At 37.7% G+C, this 23,970-nt stretch overlaps 1 protein-coding gene across 7 annotated transcripts in view; it reads right to left on the bottom strand.

Annotated features, from left to right (window-relative positions):
- RBMS1 (RNA binding motif single stranded interacting protein 1) overlaps positions 1-23,970 on the bottom strand; it is a 144,850-nt gene that overhangs the window by 53,666 nt on the left and 67,214 nt on the right. For 5 of the 7 annotated variants that reach the window (XM_050340144.1, XM_050340145.1, XM_050340147.1 and 2 more), the window contains exon 2: positions 11,813-11,988. In XM_050340144.1, coding sequence (XP_050196101.1) covers positions 11,813-11,988 — 176 coding nt within the window. The remainder of the gene's footprint in view (positions 1-11,812; positions 11,989-23,970) is intronic. The other 2 variants (XM_050340146.1, XM_050340149.1) reach the window with 1 other exon arrangement.

Genomic DNA, 23,970 nt, shown 5'->3' with positions numbered 1-23,970 from the left:
AAGCTTGTACAACGTGGGCAAAATGTTTCTTTACAGACCTTTTTATTTAAAAGAGCCTGAGATGACTATTTCTTTGCCTACAAGAGGGCAGTAGAATGAACTTCTCTCTTAGAAGTGATAAAGTACTATATGAAAGAAACCTAACTTCTATTTGAGAATGAATCTCAATGCCTACACTTCATATTTTAGAATAGTTCATTTTCTAATTTTTCCAATCAATTTAACTAAACAAGATGCTTAAAACAACTTAAATAGAAATCTTAAAATACTTTTTATGAAAACCACTCAGAAGCAGGGAAATATAATGGATACAATTATCACATAGAAAAGGCCTAAGAATGCAGTGGCTACACCCAGTGTCAGAAAGCCACTATTAGTAAAGAGTTAAATAGTATCTAGGTCACTCTGCTGTCTTTCCTGCACACCCTCAGCTCACTCATATCGGAAATGCTGTGTGGGAAAGCCAGGGAACTAAACACACAGACCAAGTATGACTCAGACTGCAGTAATTTAATGATACTTTTATTCTCTTAAATTATCTTAGGGATTAAAAGAATCCACACCCTCAACATGAAACCAAATCACAGTGAAAGGAAGAAGCCACAAATTCACAGATCTCTGAGTTCACAAAAGGTATCTAGAAACAAATTAATTATTAATGGTAAGGACTGAAACCTTTCCTACAACATACTACATGATCAGAACAGCAGAAGGTGAAAAATTTGAGCCCCAGTCAGATGTTCTTCTGAAAGCCCTAGTGGAGATGATCTCAGTAACAGGAATGTCAGAGAACTGCCTGCCAAAAAAATAAAGGAGAACTGCCACAGCCAAATGCTGACCTCTACCACTAGAGGAAAGCAGCTTGAGAGAAACAGCCTCACATTTCCTCCAGCACTGAAGGAACTGAACTCAAGAGTTGTCAAACATCTTTGGTACAAGCATAAGCAGAAGTCAACTTCAGGATCCTGGAGAAGGTAGAACACCAGTGACCAAACACAAATCCAGTTAAATTCCTGAGGAAAAATTAAAATTTCTGCAAATTCTCTTCCACTGAACAACGCAGAAGTTTGTAAAGGACAGTAATGAGCAGACAAAACCATTGGTCTCAGAAATACTCCCTCCTGACTATAATATAAAATTTTAAAAATTTACTCTTTCCTCTGCACTTCAAGCTGCTTCCCTGTCCTTCACTTAAGAAAAAGACAGAAAAAGGCACAGTAACTACCAGAAAATGAGGAGCAAAGCCAAGATGTCCTAACAGCACTAACATGTCTTCTAGCACAGGAACTTGAAAATTTTCATGCAGAGAAACAGAAAGTAATTTCCCTAATTTTGTTATAGTGATATGAACAGCAGTGGAAGCCCTCTCCAGAAGGGCTTTAATAGTATATTATAATAAGATTATAAAAAATCTAGCTCAACAGTTATATATTTAGATGTATTCTGCTCTGTTTCTAATTAAACTTTTTTTTAATGCCACGAGATAAAGAAACTAACAATATTCCCACATCACTAGGATGCTTGTTCAGTAACCAGTTAACTTTGATAGTCAAGTCTTGCTGCTGCTCACCTTTCAGCTACATCCAAAACAGTGAGCCTGTGCTCCTCAGACTACCATCTCAACCTCAGTTCAAATGTTAGTTGAGAAACAGTTGATCAGTGACAGTCAGGGCTGTGCCCTCTTCCTGAGAGGGCCACTCTTTTCAAAACACTTAATGACATCTGCGAAAGTGCATAATCCTGAGTGAGTGTCCTAGACTCAAAGAGAATTAACAAATATTTAACTGAATAAGCAATAAATAAAATACGTGGAAAAAACCTTCAGAATTCCTCATGGAACAAAGTAATATGCAATTCACTTGGGAAGAACAGAGGACTACTTGTATATTTTTATAATGTCATAGCTCTGAATATCTGGAAGATGTTTAAAAAAAAAAAATTGATCCTAATTTACATTAAAAAAGTACATTCATGCTGAGGCCTTGGTATGATGATGGCCTTTTCAGCAGCAGTCCTGGCTAATGGTCTTTCACTCCTAGTACTGTACCTCTGTTCTGAAACGTGGAAGCCCTGTAAGCCATCACTGACAAAAAGGATCATAGAGCAAGACTTTCCCTCTAGTATTTGAAATCTTCAAAACATAGCACACAGACTTCTGGCAACAAATAAAAAAGCCTTAGCAATAAAACTAAGACAAAGCCCTCTGCACAATAAAAACATGTAGCTTCAAGTATGGGAAATGTAAGGGTTTGAATCCAAGGGTGGAGCAGTGTAGGGGAAGGCAAATGATTTACAAACACTCCTTTCCAGATCACAGTACTACAAACAGCAACGCGGGAAAGCAAATGCACACTGCTACGCCAGCTCTGCTGGATACCCCGCCATGCTGATACCCTCAGGCCTTGAAGGGGAAAAAAGTCTCTCTTCTCTCTGCCAAATGGCTTCTCCAGAACTCAGCCAAGGCATTCAGACTTAACACAGGGGAGGTTTCTGCCTAGGGTACTGCAGAGTTACAGGTTGAAAAGAAGAAGTAAACACAGTGCCAAAAGAAAGAATCAGATACTGGAGTTCATCTGGCAGTGTGCAATTATGTGGCTGAAATTCTCAGCCCTCACTATCAAATAAATCCTAAGTTCACACTATGGAGCAGTAAGTGGTTTTAAATCTCAGCACTGGCAATAGGAGCGGCGGGGTCCCAACGTCACTCTGTGTTTTCCAGGATCAGGGCTTTGTGAGCACACTGCAAACACACAGCTTGAGTCAAGACTGCCATCGTCTATGGGGCATGGGTAAGCATTTCTGTTTTACATCACTGGTGTTTTTGAACATACCATTTCCTTTGTGTTTTTACATATACACTAAATAAAATTATGTACTGAACTATAAAACTGTGCTAGTCTCCGGGCTTTAAAAGTTCTTCAGTTACTCTTTCAGCAGAGTCCTTGAAACCAGAAATAAGTAGTTTGGCTCTTTTTCAGGTCTTTAGATAATTTTTTTTCTGACATTAAAGGTTTGCAAATAAAAGATTTGAGATTTCTCATGTATTTGTATTACTCTGTATGAAGCTTTTTTCCTCCTGATTTTAGATCTTTTATTACCTAATGCTTACTTCACTATTGCATTCACTCAGACATTAAAGAAATAGTCCTCACTAATACAAAAGAATAATCGTTGATATTTTGATTGACTTATTAGTGACTATATGTAAACCAAAAAGCAGCACTAGGATTTGAAATATTAATAATGTGTGAGACCTAAGTCCACAATCTTCTCTTATGCAAAAATACTGATCCACACTGCCTTTTAAAGATAGTATGTAAAACTACACAACTGCACAGAACTCGGAAAACAAACATTTATAAAGAATACACATTTTGGACTAATATATTTCAGTTAAGATGGCCAAAATGATCAGTTAATTAAATGCTATTATTTGTAACTGAAAGTGAAGTTACACACATGTTGGTGGATAATTTTCCTCTTTTGGGAAAATAAGAGATTAAAGTAAGAGAAGAAATGGAAATGTAAGGGGTAGGATAGGAGTACAAATCAGAGCATATTTCTTCCACTGAAAATGATTCTGTTAACAATTAACTCTACTCTCACAGGTTATTTCAAGTAGAATATTTGTACAAGTAACAGTGTCAAAACAGACCTCAAATCAAAGTCTTTTTTTTGTTTGTGTTTTTTTGCCCTACGTCTATGTATCATTATCAACATTCAAATTTAAATTTTACTTTTTTTTTTCACAAGTACCACACAACTATCAGCAAAGATCAGATATTTAAATGACGAAATGTTAATTCTTCTCTCAACAACACTTTAGTGATTTACTTTTCTACAGAGTTAGTCTGAGCCTTGAGTAAGGCACTGCTCAAACTACAACTGAGGCAGTTGACATTTGTTGAATGCCAAAACTGGGTAAAATTTTAGGAGTTGTGGGAAAACAATTGATGATCAAGACTTAACATTTTGTGGAGTTTTCTAAACACTGGTTTTTTTCTCTCTATTCCCTCATTTACAAGTTTCAATGGAGGTAGCACGACCTGAATTAACTTGTTCACCTATATTTGCTACTGCTTTCATGCTGCAGGTAAAACATAAATATTTACTATCTGGTTTGCATAGTATTTGGAGGTCTTCCTTGTCAACCCTAAATGTAGCATGGCAATAATGTGGGTAAAAAAAGGCTGAAAGGTTACCAAAAAAAAGACTGGTTTTATAATGTGTCAACATCAGATGGTTCATTTTTTCATTTCAAGAAGCCAACATTACAGAAATCAGAGCAAAGCAGAATAAACCTTTAGCAAACAAAGTCAAGATTTCATAAGATTTCTATGGGTTATGTGAAATCACATGAGATATTGGACATTGGATATAAGAATCTGCTTGCAAATACTGATCGTGCTTTCTACGCTGAATGGTTTTCTGAAGAAAAGGGCAGGTTTAGTCTAAGCATGCTGGGGCAGAAACCAGCTTGGGCTCTAAGCTGAGTCAATTCTGAGCTGGTTTATGACTGAGGTACCTGCCTAAGCAGTCTGCGACAGAAGGGGCAGTTTTTGGCACTATGCAACCCACTAAAAAGCCTGTTTAGTACTTAACATTTTTAGTAGTCCACTGGAATTAAACAATCCTCTTCAAAATGTTCTTGAATTACTGGTTATTCCAATGAATTACTGCTGCTATCACTTCACATCTGCGTCAGGTCCCTGACACTGGGGAAGCTGGGACTGCGATCCTATCAAAGGCATTCCAACAGCTGCCACTGGACATTTCTTTCCTACAGCTCCATACAACAAATACCTGCAGGTTTGCAAATGCTCACATATTTTGCAGGCTCCATGTTACCAAATCAGCTTTTTGTTTTCCAAAGAGAGATCTTCAATGGTGGTAACTTTTACTGATCTGTTTTCCTAGTGCTTCTTTTACAAGCAGCTGTGGCTGAAACATTCCTTCCACTCTCTTCTCCTCCCTCGCCCCCACTTCCTCAAGGAAATTCCATGGGATCACCATTCCTCTGGCCCCACACTGCAACAGAACTCTCAACTCTCAGGGGAGATGGAGCTTGTGCAATCACTGGATCTCTGCATCTGCGAGCACAAGGCAAACACAGAGTTCCTTCGTGCATCTGCATTTGTATTGCTTGTTTTTTAAACAATGTACTGAGAGGAACTGCTGATTACTGTTAGGCTAAAGGAAATACTGAGTTTGAAAAACTTCAATCTTTTTTTAATCACAAAATGGAAAGAGAAAAATTAAAACTATATTTGTTTTAAATGCAAGGCATCTCTAGAAGATGCAAGGACTCTAGAAGACAACTTTTAACTTTTCTCTCCATTACAATGTCCCCAAAAATACCTATGGGTCCCTAACGACATTCTACAAGAAGGTGTTATTGAAAAAAAACCACTCAGAACTTCTCAGAGAAGATTTCAGTGTGGATTTCATTTGACCATGAATGTAAAGCTGTCTGAATTTTATTTCTGACTAATTAAAGTACCAATACTGAGGGGGAGAGAGAGAGTCTTCCTTTGCATTGTGCCAGGCTAGACACTTGACTGCCAAAAGGAGTTGCTAAACAATAAAGGAAATGACGATTTACACCAAACACCCTGTCTCCAGGCCAATGACAATTCCCATGGCATATCATGCAAATACCTCGCCACTGACAGTGGAAGTCAAACCCTAAAGAAAAGGAGCATTTCAGCCTCCATATCAGGCCTATGTTCTCTCCAGTGCATCTGGCAAAAGGAACATAAAAAAATTAATAAAATTTCTTTTCAACTGTAGAATTATCTATTTTTGACAGCAACCTCTTAAAAGACAGTCAGCTAAGACAAAAGCTAGCAAGCCGGTTTACATCCCAGAGTGGCATGTAACCCCTCCTCTGACAGTTTGTCTAGCTGAGAAATTGGGTACATCAGCTGGGCAGAACTAAATTCTGGTCCTGAAGCTCCTGTGGGTGTTTCTCTGCACTGGTGCACTGTGTCCCACTGTGTGCCTGCACAGGCAACAGAACTGGCACAATCAGAGAATACGTCTAGGGAGCACACCTTCACCATCCTTGGTGGAATGTTTGCTCTGAAAAGCAATAGAGTGAAAACTGAAGTTAAGGAAAATCTACTGCAGATAATAAAACCCCAAACTATGCCACAGTCCTTCAACAGGGAATAAAGAAAAATATGATGCTGGTAACATAGAGAACTGAACACTACAAATCACATGCTATTTAATTACTAAAGAATCTATCTCCTCCTACAACCAAACAACATTCTGTAAACCTGGTGATATTTATTCAAAGGCACACAATACTATTATTTTAAAAAAATGCCTACATAACACTCTAAAAGAAGAAATTTGCAGAGGGTTTCTTTCTACTCTGAAAAAGTAAGAACGATAGATAGGCTCTTGCTCCAAAATAATCAGTGTTAACACTGTTCTCAAAGAGAACAGTTTCCGAGGCACTGATGCATCACATTTAATTATATGACATGAAATCATATTCCACATAATTATCAATGCAATATTTCACTGTAGTTGACAAATTATGAAAGAAAAATGCAAGAAAACAGAGAATAAAGGAGAAACAAAAGAAACCACTTCAAAATAAATTGGAGAAGTTAGCTTTGAAACCTTCGATTCAACTTTTCCCTACCCACACCATCTATCTAAAGGGGTTGAATTCATATGCTATAGACAGAACTAAGCAGCACTGCCCTGCCCAGACCAATCTCCCAAAGAGTTAAATGCAAGAGATGGTCAGAGCATTTCCTGAAGTCCAGACACATCTTTTTTTCTAATGAGATATGCTGAGTAAAATTAGCAAGTTTCTTGCTCTTAAGTGACAGCAGCACTGCCAGCTCTCTGCTACAGTAAATGTTTGAGCTCCAGTTCACCACTTTTCAGTCCTGAGTGTGTTTGAAGGAGATGGGAAATGGCAGCGTGGGGAGAGGTCACAATTACACAGCAAGCAAAGAACATGGAAACATTAATATGCTAATGGACATCACTTGACTTAATGAAAATATGTATTTCATTAAGAGCAGGGAATTGAAGCAATTTTTAGGTGATCTTGCTTCAAAACAGGGAAACGTTAGAGTACGTAACTTTCAAAAACAAAAGCTCTTCTGCTGTGGAGCAAAGGTGTATAGCACGTCTAGCTCAAATTTTTCAAAAAAACCATTAGCCTGGCAGTTGTTTTAGCTATGTCTGTGTTCATGATGCTGAATATTTAGGAAAGAACCCTTAAAATACTCCCTAAACAAGACAAAACTTCAGAATACATATATGCAAAGGCAGCCACTGCAGGCTTCTGACCCTCCTGGCACAGAACAGTGGTCTGTCATGGTAATTCTATATTTTGTTACCTTACAAGCAGCTCCTCTCCTGGTTGTAATCCCATTAAAGATGCACAGTATAACCATACAGTGATAATTTAAGGAGGAAGACCAACTAAGCAAAACTGTCCAGAGCAAAAAGCAATTGCAGAAATATCATATAGATTACAAACAGCTTGATACAAGCAGCACAGTATAAGCAAACAGTCTGGAAGGGAGAATACCAAAGGGCAGGTTGGCATGATGATTTATACTGAACTGAATAAAGGAGACCTGGGTTAAGCCTCAAAGCTTGAAATCTCACCCTGGGACTGGGGACTGTCAGGAGAATGAAGGGTCTGCTACATCATCCTCATTTAATGATGTAAATGTCACAAAAGAAGGTCTCTGAAGAAATTCAGCATTACAGAGATGCCATGCTGCAGGCTAGCAAGTAAATCATAAGCAAGACGGTGGAAAGCACAGGGCTTTGGAACCATGTGGCTTCAGCATAAAGGTCATCCTCAGCAAAGCACAGCGCTTAGTGAGAGTCTGGAAAGCACCTAAAAAACATGTCAAAGCAAGTTACAAACTCCTGACTGAATCTGCTAAGACCCAATCACGTAAGTCCCTAATCAGATAAGTGAATAACTGGAATGGATTTATTCTTGTATCTGCAGATACAGATATTAAATGAGTTAAAAGAAATACTTATCTAAGAATCACCAAATAAGAAAGTACAATTAAAACCTAAATAATATATTCATAAACCCAATGTAATAGCTGAAGGAAGCATATAAAGTATTGATACTGATATCCCTTCACACCAGCAGAAGGGAGAACAATTAGGTATGGCTGAGAGTACCATTGCTTCAACAATCCTGTCAAACCAGCTCTTCATGGCAGAGGCTTGGTCAGTGCAGCAGATCTCACGCAATGGTGCTGTATTGTTGTGAAAAGAAACCACACAGCAGTCAGGCAAGCTTCCTACAGGCTTTCCCAAACCGTGCTCATTGGCTCCTTTCCTCTGCTCTCGTCCTTCTGTTTAGCTGATCGCTCTTGCCTGGCCTCCCACAGAACAGACACTGTCTGTGGGCCATTGCATCGATTGCTTTGCCTACTCCTACATACCTGATGGAAAGCTCTTATGGTCAGGACTGACTCACCTTGTGTCCCCCCAACACTCCTCTGGTTCTGGGTTGACTGTTACGACATCCTTATGACAAACATAATACCTACTTTACTATTCCCCACACTTTTGCCTCTGGCACAACTGATATGAAGAAATTTGTTTTCCCAACACAGAACTGGAGTAGCAGGATTAGGTTTGAATGAATTGTTCAGAAATATGGCAGCTTTGTTTCCCACAAAAAACCCAATAATATTGTCTGAAAAATAGTTATGGTCCCAAGTAAGCCCTCACAACAAAAACATAATCTGCTCTTTTCATCTTGGAAAAGAGGGAAAAAGCTTCAGCTAATAGAAAACCAGAAAGAACCAATCAGATGAAGGTGGAGACAGATTTGTAGAGACATACTGGCAAATTGTGCTCTTGCCAGGAAAATACTTTTCCACAAAGATGATGAACATTTGCTAACTGTGTTCACAAATACTGCACAGCTGTGCTAAAACAGGAGAGCATGCCCAACACTTCCATAACTTAATAAGAATTTCTGTAGTGATTCACCAAAAATAATTAAACAAAATTAAAACACGGTCAAAATTAGCACTGCTAGCTGTCATGAGCAAGAACTAAAGCAAATATTGACTAAAGCAAATAAAAGTCACAGTATAACATGATCCTCCACAGAAGAACTCTATAGATTATTCTACCTTGTATTCTGATGGATTCTATCAAAAGCACTATTTCTCTACAATAACCATCACTGAAAATAACTTTTTGTATATGATACAAGTCCATGATGATCAGAGGGAAAAATCTCTGCAGATGGAATGTTTCTGGTATTTGCAGTAACAATGATGTTTTTCAACCATCATTTCCTCAACCCACAGGTGTTTCTGTCTTGTCTGACATCAGCCAAAAGATACAAAACAAGCCAGTGACCTTTTTCTGTACATCCACTGAAAGCTGCTTTTTGCCAGCTAGAAATATCATTTCTATAACATGCAGAGCAGCCTTTCTACCCATTCTTAGCATCAAGTACTCCAGTGGATACCCTCTAAGGACAGCAAGATCCACTCTATATGGGGAAAAGAAGCTAAAATTACTCTGAAGCCTCCCAGTAAAATATTAGGCATTCGGAAACAGCTAATGAAAATATTTCAGAGACTTAGAGTAAACAGCAGTTTCTTTACTGACTTTAGTGTGCCCAAGATTTTATTCTTCATTTATTTCGTATTGTCTCAGCTTAAACAATGAACATGGCAGGTTCACTTTTAAGAATATCTTGCCCTCTATGTCCTAAAAGTTTAGGTAGATTTGTAGGAAGGGAACAGTTTGCATCTGAAACTTTCCATGATCTATAGAAGTGGATTACTGAGCTTCTGTGAACAGGGTGTTGACATTTCTATCTTACTGCCACATCAAGTTAAGTGCTAAGAGACTATGTTGGTCAACCCTAAAATTTCAGGACATCTCACTCAGTTCCTCATTAGAAATGGAGAATTTTGAGACAGGGTTTCCTTTCCTCTCAAGTAAGATTCTTAGAAGAGAAATATCTCACAGGAATAAATGCCATAACCTTCCAAGTTACTGTAAGTTCACATCAGAATTAACAGTTTCATGGTTGTAGTTCTCGTCTGTTCTTTATTTATACAATTCACACTGTTACAACTACAATTACATATTGAACAGAAATAACAAAATGAGAATCTTTGGCTATCCAAGAAGAAGAGGACCAGTTACAGCAAAGTATTGAACGTACATTTTTCTAGGTTGTTCATACATTGATGACATCTGAGACTGTGCAAACCAAAATGTCTTCACAAAGATTAAGGAGCTATAGTAACCACTGCACAAATAGTAGTTACTGGGCGGTTCCAGTACAAAATAACCTCCCAGTTCTGTCCTAACATAACATGAGTGCACAGGCCAAGGTTACTTCATCAGTTCAAATGACAAAAACGGGAAGGAAAAATCCACTTCTGTAAAATATGCATTTGCAACTAAAATTCAAGTTACAAGAGGTCATTGTCACATGGGAAGCTATAAAAACATTTAATTTATCAGCAAATCTTTTCACAGATTGATAATCTGTTCTCTCCTCTGTAAAACACAAGGATTTAATCTGCTGTTGGAAAAAAAAAAGCAAATAAAACAATTTTTTTTCTTTAAAGACCTAAGAGCAAATAGCTTTTATTATAATATGAGGAGGATTTATATGTGACTACTATCCTGAATGTCCAAATTATTTTTAAAAAATACAATAAGAATTCTTCTCTACAAATTATGTATCAGATTTTTTGCAATATTAAAAAAGAAAGGTACTCCATATAAGCTGGGGTCAAAGATTTACTAGGCTTTCCTAGCAATTTTTCTTAGTTGTGTTGTGCTCTTGAGGATGTATGCTTGTATGTTGCTAGTTATTTATCAGCTAAATGGAACGTATAATTATTTTAGGAATGTCAGACAGTAGCGTTACATACAAATTTTAATGACTGTCCACTCATTCAAGATAGATTTTGATGTTTTCTTACATGTAGTATTGAAAACTTAGCTAACTACTTCTGATTTCAAAATAATTCAGGAAGTGCACTATGAATTTCAGAAGTACTAGGAATTTTAAAAGTTCAGTATAACATTTCAGAAAGGCAATTTTAAACAGTGTATAAACAATGTAACTGCACAGTCTCTTGACGTATGACCCACATTTGAAAGTAACTAAGAGGCATGTGCTGCTGTAAAAATTAAAAAATAAAACCAGTAACTCACACAAGCAAAGAAATCTCATGTTAACAACACTGCCTGAAAAACTTATGCTAAGTCAAGTCCACCCAGAATTCCAGTCATTAGAGAGGATTCTTACATGGATCAAAAAATCATAAAAATAATTGTGCAGTAATGTACTGCCAAAACTTAGTCTGAAACTAGGATAAGCATTCAAATGCACACTGTAATTTACAGTGATGCAGAACAATTACTTGAAGAGTTTATATCAACAGATTTATCTTAGCAGTGAATAGAGGAGAACCTCTCTGCAGGTTCTTATAAGCAAGTTTCACGTTTAGGTATTAATTTTAATTTATCTGTCATTTCAACAACATCAGGCAGCAATATGAGTAATCATAGTTTTTGTGAAAGCAATGGTTTGCTTCAGTTCACCACTGTATTTCCACTTTCTTTGCTTTTCCAAAGTGCCAAACAATCTTTTCCTTCTGATTGCCAAGGAAGTTGAAACCTGCCACCATACCACAGCATGAGGTTAGTTGTTCATTAATATGTTTTTCTTCCCTGATAATCCAAAGACTCATTTTGTATACCTAGTAAAAGCTTTTAAGGTATGACATTATAATTTACATTTAAACATAGTACTTACGGTTGGCATAATTTTACCAGGTCCTGGTCAGTGGTGTTTGGAGGCAGTGCTCTGATGTAAAGGTTAGTTTTACTTAATTGATCCCATCCTGAGTTGCTGCTGCTACTACTGTTGTTATTACTGCTGGTGGTGCTGGGACTAGGAGGAGCCATTGGGTGGGCTGGTACAATGGACTGCTGCAAAGGAAAAAGCATGTTAGAGTAAACTATAGATAGCAATCACAGCATGCACATCACATCAGCTCAGCCTACAGTAGCCTGTTTACCATTTGGAGCAATGTGTTAAATCTGTTTGTAATTACTCATGGATTTTAAATACAACTGCTTTCGCACCACATTTGGGACAGGATTCACAGGCACATTCTAATATAACCAACCACCATTTGATGCATTCTCAATGCATGGTACAGGGTCAAATTATATATAACCTCCACTGAATATTACTCATAGGATTTTAATCACTCTTCACTATGTCATCTGATATGAAAATGAAATAGGAGATATTGTTCCTCACAGTTCCAGTAGGTATAAAGTTTATATCACTGTGACTGTTTCGCATGTCAAATTGTAGCAGACACAAGGACCATGCTCTTTCCTTAATCTACTCAAAAATATAAAAATAATTAGAAGCCTCTTTTCTATGCCTTCTAGTTTTTAGTATTTCATACAATACTGTTATTTTTTTTTTTTAAGATAGAGTCCTTATGCACAGATAGCTTAAGGACGAGACTTTAAATTAATTGAGTGCCTTGGCAGAACTTTCATACTGCCACCAATTCTCCATATTTGTGGGTTACTTCAAGACAGTCAAGAAAAAGATTCTATATAATGCTAAAAAAAAATTCAAGTTTCAAAATGAGTAAAGCACATAAGTATTTCTACCCAGTCCTCAAGGTATCTAATGCTATTGCTCTTAAAATCAGACCCTAACGGAATGTAAAAGCATCCTAGAGAAAATCTGCAGTAGAGCAACCATTTGCACTAACAACAGTATAGCAAGATGTTGTACAGAAAGTACTATGAACAGGTCTGCGGTGTTGTAAGGGAGGAATACTTTTAACAAAACTCTAGAGAACTACCGCTGCTGGTAAACGCCTTGTAACTACATGGTTTTCACTGCTGAGCTGGCTGCATGTGGCCCCTTTCCTGCAAAAGCCTGAGCTTCCATGGCTCAAGAAGCTCACAGAAAGAACCGCCCTGTGAACTGCAGAGGAAAGGCATGGTACGGGGGAAAAATTCAAAGCGTAATATATAGTGAGATGTCAGTGCAGGCTCACTTGTTCCCGCCCTGGTGCCACCCTTTTCTTTGGATTAGTACAAACAGTTGTACAGCCTCAGACTGAACCAAAAAATTATCTTCCCTGATCTGGTACACCACATGTGGCTTTGTGCTATCACAAGGCAGGGAGTAGGAATGTAAAGAGAGAGAGGAAAGCATTAGAGTTCACCTCTGTTTAAAGCACCCATGAAACTAAACTCTTAATACACAAGAAAAGTGAAACTTGTTTTGGACATAACCTCAGGAAACTGGAATGAAATTGTGAGGGGAAAACAGTACAAAGGCATGCCTTTTATCAGATATTTTATGATAATTTTGTGTTTCTTTTTTGTGTTTCCCTACGAAGGTTTCAAAATCTGCCAGTTTGGCATATTACAAAGTTTATTATGCAGCTATAATGGCCTGGAACAGCCAACTGCAAAACTTGCTATAAAATCAACATTAATAAGTAGTAACATTGTTGTTGCCTAATTTAATTGAACTGAATTACCAAAAATAATTAAATACACTCCTGATCATGTAATATTTCAAAACTGAATATCAATATTTCATTGCCATAAGGTTAGAGATTTCTGTGTTTTGCTTGGTTTTAATAACGATTTTTAGAAACATCAAATCTCTTCCAAAATATTTATATTTGGAATTGAAACACTGATCTAGAATTTCTTCCAGGGGAATAGATTAAATGCTCTCTTCCAAGACTGCAATGGAAACATTGACGGATTTTAACTATAGCAGCACAAGTCAGACTGCTCTGCTTCCAGTAACGCCAGGCAATTATTTTTAGGGTTACAAGCAATGCAGAATGACAGAGCAACTAGTTTCAAAACATTTTTCACAACAAACAGAACAAACTTAGTCTGGCACGATATTCTCTTCAAAAGCCTTCAGTGGAGTTCTCAAAATGCAAACAGTGATCAAATGCAAAACTACTCTGTTCACGGTTTCGAAATGCACACTTGCCTCGTGCACACATGTACAGCTGGCAGAAAACTCAACATACATGTACCCATCTTCATCTAAACTCGTAATTACAACTGAAGGCTAAGAGCTTCAGTTAAGTTTTTTAGTAGCTTTGGTTTGGTTTTGGTTTTACTTCTTACCATGTTTTTCTCTTAAAATCTTTGTTTTTCTATGTTATGAAGAACTGGAGTTTTGTAAAATCTTGTCACCAGCTGGCCAAAGGCAGGAGAGGAAAATGTGTGTCTGTGTGTAGAGAGAGCAGGAATCCTAACTCTGTCTGCCTGTAATACATAAACACTCTGTTCTGAGAAGTTTAAGCTTTTATTTAAACATGAAGACGTTCTAGTGCTAGTGGTCACATCCAAACATGATGAGAATGTAAATGGGACTACAGTTGTCTTCCTAAGTTTACAGACAGAAGGTTTTTCACTGCTTCCACAGACACTCATACCTTTACAAGCCTTAAAGGCTTTACAAAACACAGATGCTGGGCATACTGCAACTCTAAAAACCTGCAACCCAATGACAGCCAGCCAGCCATTAAAGGACCAGTGACAGCTTAAAGCCATACAACTTAAACATGTTTTTTACATTAAAACTTAATTTTAAAATCTGAATCATTCTTTCCGCTCTGTTCTTCATCGACGACTACTAGTAAAAATTAAATTATAGAGGTCCCTCTGTTGTTCAAAGGGGTTTATTTTTCCAGTTGCTATTGCTGCAAAGGGCTGGTTGGCAGCGCAGTCGCAGCGGAGCCTCCTACGCTGACAGCGCACGCCAAGAGAAGAGTTTTTCTGCTGGCGTAGTTGCATCACCTCTCCAAACAACACCAGCTTAGCTGATAAAAGCTCTCTTCTGCCGGCACAGCTGCATCCAGACCTGGGCTTTTGCCAACATATTGATGTCAGTGAGGATGTATGACTTTTTTCCACACCCCTGGCTGATACAGTGCTCACTGGCAAGACGTTCTGCAGTGGATCTGGCCAAAGTTTGGGGCTGTTTGTTTAGAAACAGCTTTCACAAACATTAACTGAAAGCTTTGCCTAAAACCTGAAATCAAATTTGAAAAGTTTTGTTTTACAAACTGTAGTCTCTGGTGCAAATCCACATCAAAAACTGTTCTTAAGTTTTTGTCATATGGACCTCACAACAATTTGCAATATTGTAACATACACAAAAACACATTCATTAATTTTTCTTTTTAATCATTGCATCTTAAATTAAAACACTGAACACAAGGATAGGATAAATAAATCTAAGCAAAAGACCATTATTTCCTGGGACAAAATTCCTGTTCACAAGAAATACTATTGTCACACTGGTTTGCCATTTCCTCCTTCGTTTTCACTCCCAAAAGTAATTAAGAGATTCTTCTTTCTACACAGCAGTTTCCTTCCTGTCACCTTCAACAAACATCTAAGCAAAAAAGACCAGTGACAGAATAATCATCCCATCTGCTCTCTGCTGTATGATCACCCCATCCCACTCTGGAGCCAGCTGTGAAGAGCTTCCAACACCCTTGCCTGATCTCTGAGGAACTTTCCCTCCAGCCCTCTCCACAGCGCCCCTGCAGCAGTGGGAAAACCACAGGTACTTGTTAGAAAAACGAAAAGCCCACTGGCTGAACAGTCCCCACGAAGTGTCTTAGAATAATTGTTTGTCTGAGTTTTCTTTTCAATATAAAACTCAAATGAGACTAATTGCCAGTACTGAAATATACTCATACGAACCATTCCTGTCTTTCTTATAAACCACTCTACGCTTAAGGACTGGAAATGAGTCAGAGCAGAATTTTGTCTGCCAAAGAGGAGAAGAATCTCTTTGCTGTCAACAGGAAAAAAAAGACACCAAACCAAAATGGAATAACCCCAAGAAATTCCTTTGACCTGGGGATTGAGAGATACTGACCATTGCTGCCTTCAGACCAAAGTGAGGAAATTTCAATAAGCAGAAAATAGCTTGGATAACAACTGTCCAAAAACAGAGCATGATCACTATAGTAGCAATCCATTTAAGTCTCTAACTTTGTGTTAGAGACTGTATATGAAGAGTATGTATATGAAGTTATACAACATGCTGGCATTTAATTATGAGTTTCTTCACTCAGCTAAAATTCCTGATGGGAAAAGTACCGTGACTTTTAACAACAGAGTTAGTTCTTGCAAATCTACTCTAAATTCAAACCATAAATTGCACCATACATTAACTATCAGATTTAGCCATAATCTCATAATATTACAATCTTGTCACTAGGGTTTTCTTAGCATTGTTCAGGTGACTAAGCTACAAGAACCTGCTTACCCTGCCTGGCTTAGCCTAACCTCCCTGATTTCCCTAAGTAGCATTTTGAAACAGAACCTTCAGTAACTGGTAGTGACATAAAAATTACCATACATTTTGTGTGGATGTGTGCAACAGTGATAAAAAGTATTAAATTACATGAATCTAGATTTTTTTTTTTTTAAATTAAATTGGGAGCTGTTTGTTTCATTTATTTAATAATTACCTAAAACAGAGCTTTACATGCACAATGAAAGCAAGGGCTAACGAGAACAGAAGATGCCATACCTCATGAGCAAGACACTGACATATTTTGTGCACAGCTCAGGAAACAGAAAATTGTTTGGAATTACATCATTTCCCTAGCAGAAAGAAGAACTCCAAGTGTTTAACAGAAATGGCTCTTCACTGATGAATACAATTGCTCTATCACCTTTCTTTAGGTAAGGAGACATTAAACCTTGATGACCTAATCTAAGCCAGCAAACCGATGGCTGCGGCAGAGATACCATTTTGAGTGCCTTGCACTATTCTATTTCATGGTTTTCCTGAAATGTAATGGCAAGCAAATCTGAATTTCTGGAGGTCCCTCCAAGTCCAATTCTCAGTGGACGTGAGTCAACCAGTAGAAACCGAAATAGTTGCTGCTGCTGTATTCACATCTCCTGCCTTAGGGTAGGTTCTCCAACTGTTGTTCTTCAGTCTGTCAGCACTTATCACACTAAGATTCAGCAAGTCAGATGCTTTCTAAGCATTTTCAGGATGATACCAGTATAAAGAGTATCTCAGGAGGTCTAGACTCCTGTTGAAAATCTCAGGCAGGAAAAATCCTGAGGAGTTTTTGCCCCCTTTTTCTCCTTTAAAATACCAACTTTAACCTCTCTTTGTATGGGTAAAGAATATGATCTCCCAGTGACACAGCAAGAATCAATAGGTCCAGCAAGGGCTGGTTTACTGCACAAGACTGAAATTATGGATATCGTCTTTTGTGATCATACAGAGCTATTTGCATACCCAGGATCCAAGCCTATTCCGTCTTCCTTTAGATGGTGATGATGGGTGTTTAGTGCTCCAGCCACAATGAGCAGAAGCAATTAGGTTCTGGGAAAATTCAGGACCCTGTGGGTGAAGGCTGGTATTGCACAGACACTTCCTGTCACAAAGCATCACAGACAGCCCAGAAACACCCAGAGATCCAGCCCTGTATTTCTCAAAAAAAAAGTTTTCTAAACATTCCATACCTTGGCATGAAAGAACTAGGCCCAAAATACTATAGCTGGAATGACAACAATGATGGGCTGCAATAAATAGGTGGAAAATTAAGTACTCAAAAAATAAATCACACTGAATGGGGATGCCCCCTCACTTTGCATTCTATTCCTTAAAATATAAATTTTAAGAGGAACTTTGTGAGATAAAAATAGAGGGTTATGCTCTTTTTCTTGCCCATATGTTACAGCCAAGTCCAATGAAAACTATTTTTCTAAATACAGTCTTCTCCATACTAAAAGGAAACAAAAGAAAACAAAACCTGTAGGTGGATATCACCATGATTCTATGAAAATAAAATTTAAAAGAAGTTATTGTCACTCTTTTTTTTTTTTAGTTAACATTCTCTTTCTTCACAAACCCATTGTGTTTCAACTAATTTGAACCAACTTGCCATTAAGGATGAGAAACGTTTCTGACAAAATCCAAGAAAGCAGTCGATGCCTTTTCTCTGAGCCATTTAAGAAGCCCTTCCTTGAAATACAGAAATGCACAAATGAGTAGATGCTTCTCTCAGCTTCCTTTTTAAAAGACCTTCATGAGGAGTGGCTCTATCAGTAATGAAACAAGACAAAGTCTACCATAAACCCTTAGTCATGGCTCAGATGCTCCTAACAATTTCCCCTCTAGCCTATTCTGACTATAACCCAAGCTCTCTCCCCACTGAGCTATTTTGCTTCCTTTCCTCAGATCCTACAGTGAAGTAGCAGGACTAAACTGGTTCTCACCAGAAAGCAACAATTACTAACAACAAAAAGTACAGAAGTAAACCCTTCCAGCTTGCTATAAAATATCATGTTTTCATAATTTTAAAGGAAACAGAACGAATGTTATTTAAATTACACGTATTAAAGCTTAATGCAACAGAAATCTTCTGTTAACAATAAAACAAATCTCAAAATCTATTTCCTTTTTATGAAGTGAGCATAATCCTGGCCACATTGAAGTATATGACAAAACCCAAACAAAATCTGAACAGATTTTTTCTCTAAGAATAGGGTGTGGAGTTTTTTTCATTATTACTACTAAAATAAAAAACCTTTCTAACCTGGAGATGGCAGAAGAGGTGGTAACAGCAGAGCAAGCAACAAATATAAGAAGTTCCTTCTGGTTCAGATAGCTCTTCTAGAGTAAAAGTTCCAGGAATTCACCTACTCCATTGACTTTATCCCATGTCAGGGATTTTTAAGTGCGCGACTGATTTCCCTAATCCAAAGACAAATAAAAGGTGCTGGATACACAAAACCAGGCACATCACAGCACAAAAGGTATCACAAAGGAGAGCAAGGGGAGTGCTGAACTAGGCTATGTCCTGTTACTTTGCATAAGTTATGAATCCTTTTCCCTTCTAGCTGCTCATGGTGAACTGCAGCATCCCTCTTCCCTCTCAGTTTTATACCTGGATTTCCTGGACAATCCCCTGAAACAATACATTGGTCCCATGCCCTAGCCATGACTAAATTATAGACACACCTAAAGCAAAATATTTGAGTTTTAGTTTCTGAAATTTGAGCAAGCTGCAGCAATACAACAGCTAGCTCGCATTAAAAGAATCTAAAAAGAAAGTAAAGATGCTGAAATACCTGAAGAAAGACAACATGGTACTAAGATCTACCAGACAGACAAAAAACCATGTTCATGTTTTTGTGGTTAGCCCTTCATGGAGCAATAGACACAAATGAGTTCACTGCCAACTTCCTTCTTGACTCTAGTAAATACACAGGCCTATTTCCTTCAGTGAAACCAGCCAAGGCTTTTGCTCAGGATCCAGAAAGCAAAGGGTACTGAATATTTAGACTACGTCGAAGCTTTTGTTCCAGCCTGAGGATTCAAATTACAAATAAAACACATCCATTTTCAGAGTCTTAACTTGTATACTAATGGCTTACGCCAGCCCCTGAAACGTAGCAAGTCCAACACATGACACTGAATACAAATAATAACAAAATTCCTCCCTTGCATTACTCATCTGTTGATATATGTTAATAGCAAGGTATAAAATCTTACAATGTTTTCCACAATAGGAAACATTCAAGAGATTGATGGTAGGAAAAATGCTTCACCTGAAACAGCAGTTAACACAGAAACTCCTGTGTCATGCAATAGTTAAGCCTAGACCACAGATGGTCACATTAGAGCTGGCAAATCACACACAGCTCATAAGCACTTCAATGGCAGCTCAGAAGACAGCACTTAGAGAATCTAAGTCAAAAATTATTCCATAAGCTTTTCATGTCCCAGGTTGTGTGATGGGAGATGGGCCACACTGGGTCATACACTATCAGGAAGGTCCTACACAGTGGCATAGACCATATTTCCAACAGACTCCATGAAATGCCAGTGGACGGTTTTCTTAGAGTCTTGAAGACAGGAGGGGAGGAAGTCTTGAGGCTTAAGGGGAAAAGTGGAGAACTGTAGCATTTACATTTCCAGACAGATGACTATTTTAGTGCTCACAGCATTAAGAGGTTCATAGTGGTCCCTTCTCACTGTATACAGGATTCTGCTTTAGCATTTATTAAACAGGAAACTCCTACTCACCACCTCCATTTAAAACCTCTGCAGATGTCAGCCCAAAACACATGAAAAATCAAAGATTATTCAGGAAATTATATTACTTCATGGAAGTTGTCAAATTCCCAGTATGTTAAAAAACTGTCCAGCCAAACTGCAGCTGGCACATACAGAATTCCCATAAATAGTTTCTCTTCTCTGTCAGCCATCAAATGTCTTTTACTTTATATTTTTTTTTAAAGGGGAAGAGGAAGACTCAGGGAATTTCACAGCAATCAGCCCAACTTCAATACCCAGAAATATTCTGCAACAAATTATTGAACAATCATCTTACAAGAATCTAGAAACAGAGAAAAAATTACCAAAAAAAAGCAGACAGAATAGATCTGTCATAAACAGATCATATAAAAAAGTCTAACTTTTTTTTCCCTGCCAGTGCAAACAGCTTAGTGAATAAGGCAGAAGCAGTAAATATCTAGAGATCTTGACTGAGACTTCTGACATCATCCCACATGATATTTCCATCAGCAAAAAAAGAAAATATTCCCAGACCATTTCTAAGGTGCTCTGTAGCAGAAGTGTGGACTGGAGTAGAGCGCAAGCTAATAAACTCATTAGCTTCTCAGTGTGCCCTGTCAGGGGAGGGAAGGAAGAAGAGCAAAAGGCACACTGAAAGGCATTATCGATCCTATTGCTTACTCCTCCTCTTCTGTCCTTAAATTCACTGTGCTTCTGAATCTTTGTGTTTTTAACCCCCTCTTAAGAAGTGAAGTTACCCTAAACCCGACTGAAGACCAGAAGGTGTACTAATATCTCAAAGTAAAAGATACTGCTCTGATTAGGATAACAAAGTTCCTACAATTTTTTTCTTTAGAAAATAAAACTAAAAACAATCAGACATCTCCCATAATAAATAAATAAAAAAAAAAGTAAAGGAAAAATGGCACTTCTCTTTTTTCTTACTTATGGAACCTGGAAACAAGAGTTGAGATCTGAAAAAGATAATACTCATTATCCTCTTACTGCATTTATATGGGAAGAATGGGAAGAAGTGGGACTTAAATGTATGGAAAATGAGAGACATGGCTTTATCCTGCATATTTTTTGGGTCCCTTGTAGGAAAATAGGTAACCATTTCTCTAAGTAAATCCCACAAGACTAAGTTCTGGCAGCAAGATGTTCCTGCCTCACACAAGGCAGTTACTTCTGTTCAGAGGACAGATTTTTAATGAGAAGAATGCTGATCTCCAGATCTACTGTCATTTGTTCAACTTTTTTGACACTACCTGTTGTGAACCTTTACCTCCAGTGTCAACAATCGGTGCCACAGACAATATTCAATGTGAATGAACACTGCTGCTTTCAAAAACTTCTATTTGTGATGTTAAAATGCATATTTCTTATGGGTGTAGGTAGTTACATTTTTAATTTCATAAAGTAGTAAATATGCCATCTCCTAACTATTAAGGATGTCATCCATTACTGTATTTTGGTGGTTAGTCCAGTTAAGTCTCTATGTCTCATAAAGTTGCTGCTGATGAGTCTAAGTTAAAAACTAGCACAGTACAGATACTTACCTTGGCTTATTCAGAGAAATGCTTGAATATCTGTATTAAAAAGACTGGTAGTACAGAAAAAAAAAAAAAAAGTATGCTTGGCTAATCTTTAGTTTTCTAAAATAATAGAGAAGGAAATCTTTCCTTTGAAAAGTTAAAAACTCCACACAGAAGTTTCTGGAGTATTATTTACTCTTCTTTCATATTGCATTGGACCTTAGATTTCTGATATATCCTTGCAAGTACTGTCTCTTACTAAAAAGTGTCATAGGCTTCATGATGCACACAGGCAAATTCTGCAGGTTTTTATTTCAGTTGTTTTTTTGTTGTTTTTTTTTTTAATTTCTTTTTTATTATTTTCCAAACTCTTGGCTTTTTCCCCAAAAACTACAATGTCATCATTCCGCTCATCTGGCTATTCCTATCCACCCTCGCTCCATAGACAGCAATTATAGGATAGAAACAGCACCACATTGAAGATGCATGTCAAAAGAAGCATCTGCTTTTCTGGCAAACTCCACACTGTTGGTGGCATTGGAATTACTGCTATACTGTTTGTCACAGGGTTAGACCACAGATGGCTCTTTTGGCTGACATGGGATCCGCTATGTCATTTTATGTTTATTCAAGTTAAATAAATTGAAGAACTTGTGCCCGACCATGCATGAGGGAGTCAATTCCTATCAAAATCCCTTTGTCTATGATTGCTGATTCCTTATGGGCAGCATACTGCACCCAGTGTAGCAGCAGCATTGTTACTGTGAATCCCTCTTTCTATTTTAAAGAAGAGAATATACATTCTTTCTGGCAAGGCTGTTTTTCTGTTATGCCAGTATTAATAGGTAGCCCAGTCTATTTCTGCTTTATTCTTTGATAACACTGATAGAACAGTTCAGGCAGCTGGCTCTGGCCCTTTCTTCTACATTCCTCAATCTTATTCTCCCTCTGACAGACCACACCCTCTTCACCACAGCCAGCATCTCCAGTCTGAGGAAAGGTGGTATGTCAGAAAAAAAAAAGTGTAAAAAAAGCCAGTTTTGTAAGACTTCATCATCAAGACTGAAGCTAGATGACCCTACGGACAGGTTTCTTTGATCTGTACAATTTATGCTTCACAGGACAGATCAGTTTAAATATTTTATCCCTACTACTCAGTTTGCAAATGTTTTACCTTTTCTAAGTGTCTAATTGATTTCTGTGTCTCCAGGTCTAACTAAGGTAGAGCAAAACAAGAAGACACTGTGGATATACTGCCCAAGTGCACCACAAAGGTAACTGTAATTCTAATATCAAGAAGGTCCAAATCTGTTGTTCAACAGCTTGTTACGTGCCTATGTCAAGTTGCAGTTGAATCAATTTCAGCGAGAACAGTTCCATCTTACATCACTTTCCATGGGAATTAATGACTCCTCCATGAGCCGAACAACAGAAAAGCATACTCCGAGCATCACTGTCCTTCCTAGTCAATCCACTGTAATTATTTCCATAGTCCTTCATATTATTTGCCATAGAAGTGAGGTCAGCATGGTCTGTGCTGAGCTGAAAATTCCATTCATCTTTTTGCTACTCATTTCAGAAAGTGACCTTGAAAAAGAAGGTTTTAATATTCTGCAATAGGATAAAATGCAGAAGATACAACTCTTATAATCAACAAATTGAAAGAGGTCATTGAAAGGGTTAAAGCAAGTCTCAAGTTAGAACTAGGAAAGCACATACCTAATTCAAGAAACACTAAAGTGTTAAATACAACTTCATGATTTCATACCCCACTGCCTTCTACACACTACAGTCACAAAATAGGGAAGCACAAGATACTTTAATGATTATTTATGCAAAGGTTGAAGTGACTATCAACTAAATTTCAACTAAGAGTTCGTGTTAAATTTGTCAAAGTATTTTGACATTTGAGGAATCCACGGTGCAGACAATGTTGCTGCAAGTGGTGTGTGTATACATTATATACACACAAACACAGATTGTTATATATATCTATACACACACATATATATGGTCTGATATTGATCTTGTATTTCTCTATGGCAGGGTGACCATACATCCATAAATGTGATTCTCCTCCAAGGCAGAAACACCAAACTGAACAGAAGCAGCTAAGTATTATTAAATTAGCAATACAGCCAGTTTTAGAACAAGAGCAAGACCAGTATAAAGTTTTAAAACCATCAGTCTCCTTATGCAAGGAGGTGTCAGTTTTCTGCACTTGCACATATCAGCCTACTTCCACTCTCACTCAGTGGTTCTGCATTCATTTACACAAGCTGAAACATCTGTCCAAAAATT

This window comes from Myiozetetes cayanensis, unplaced genomic scaffold (assembly GCF_022539395.1).
Source record: "Myiozetetes cayanensis isolate MyiCay16 unplaced genomic scaffold, myiCay2020 scf9, whole genome shotgun sequence".
Taxonomy (NCBI): Eukaryota; Metazoa; Chordata; class Aves; order Passeriformes; family Tyrannidae; genus Myiozetetes; species Myiozetetes cayanensis.
The sequence above is the reverse complement of the archived record's forward strand: the minus strand, read 5'-3'. Positions and strand labels throughout refer to the sequence as shown.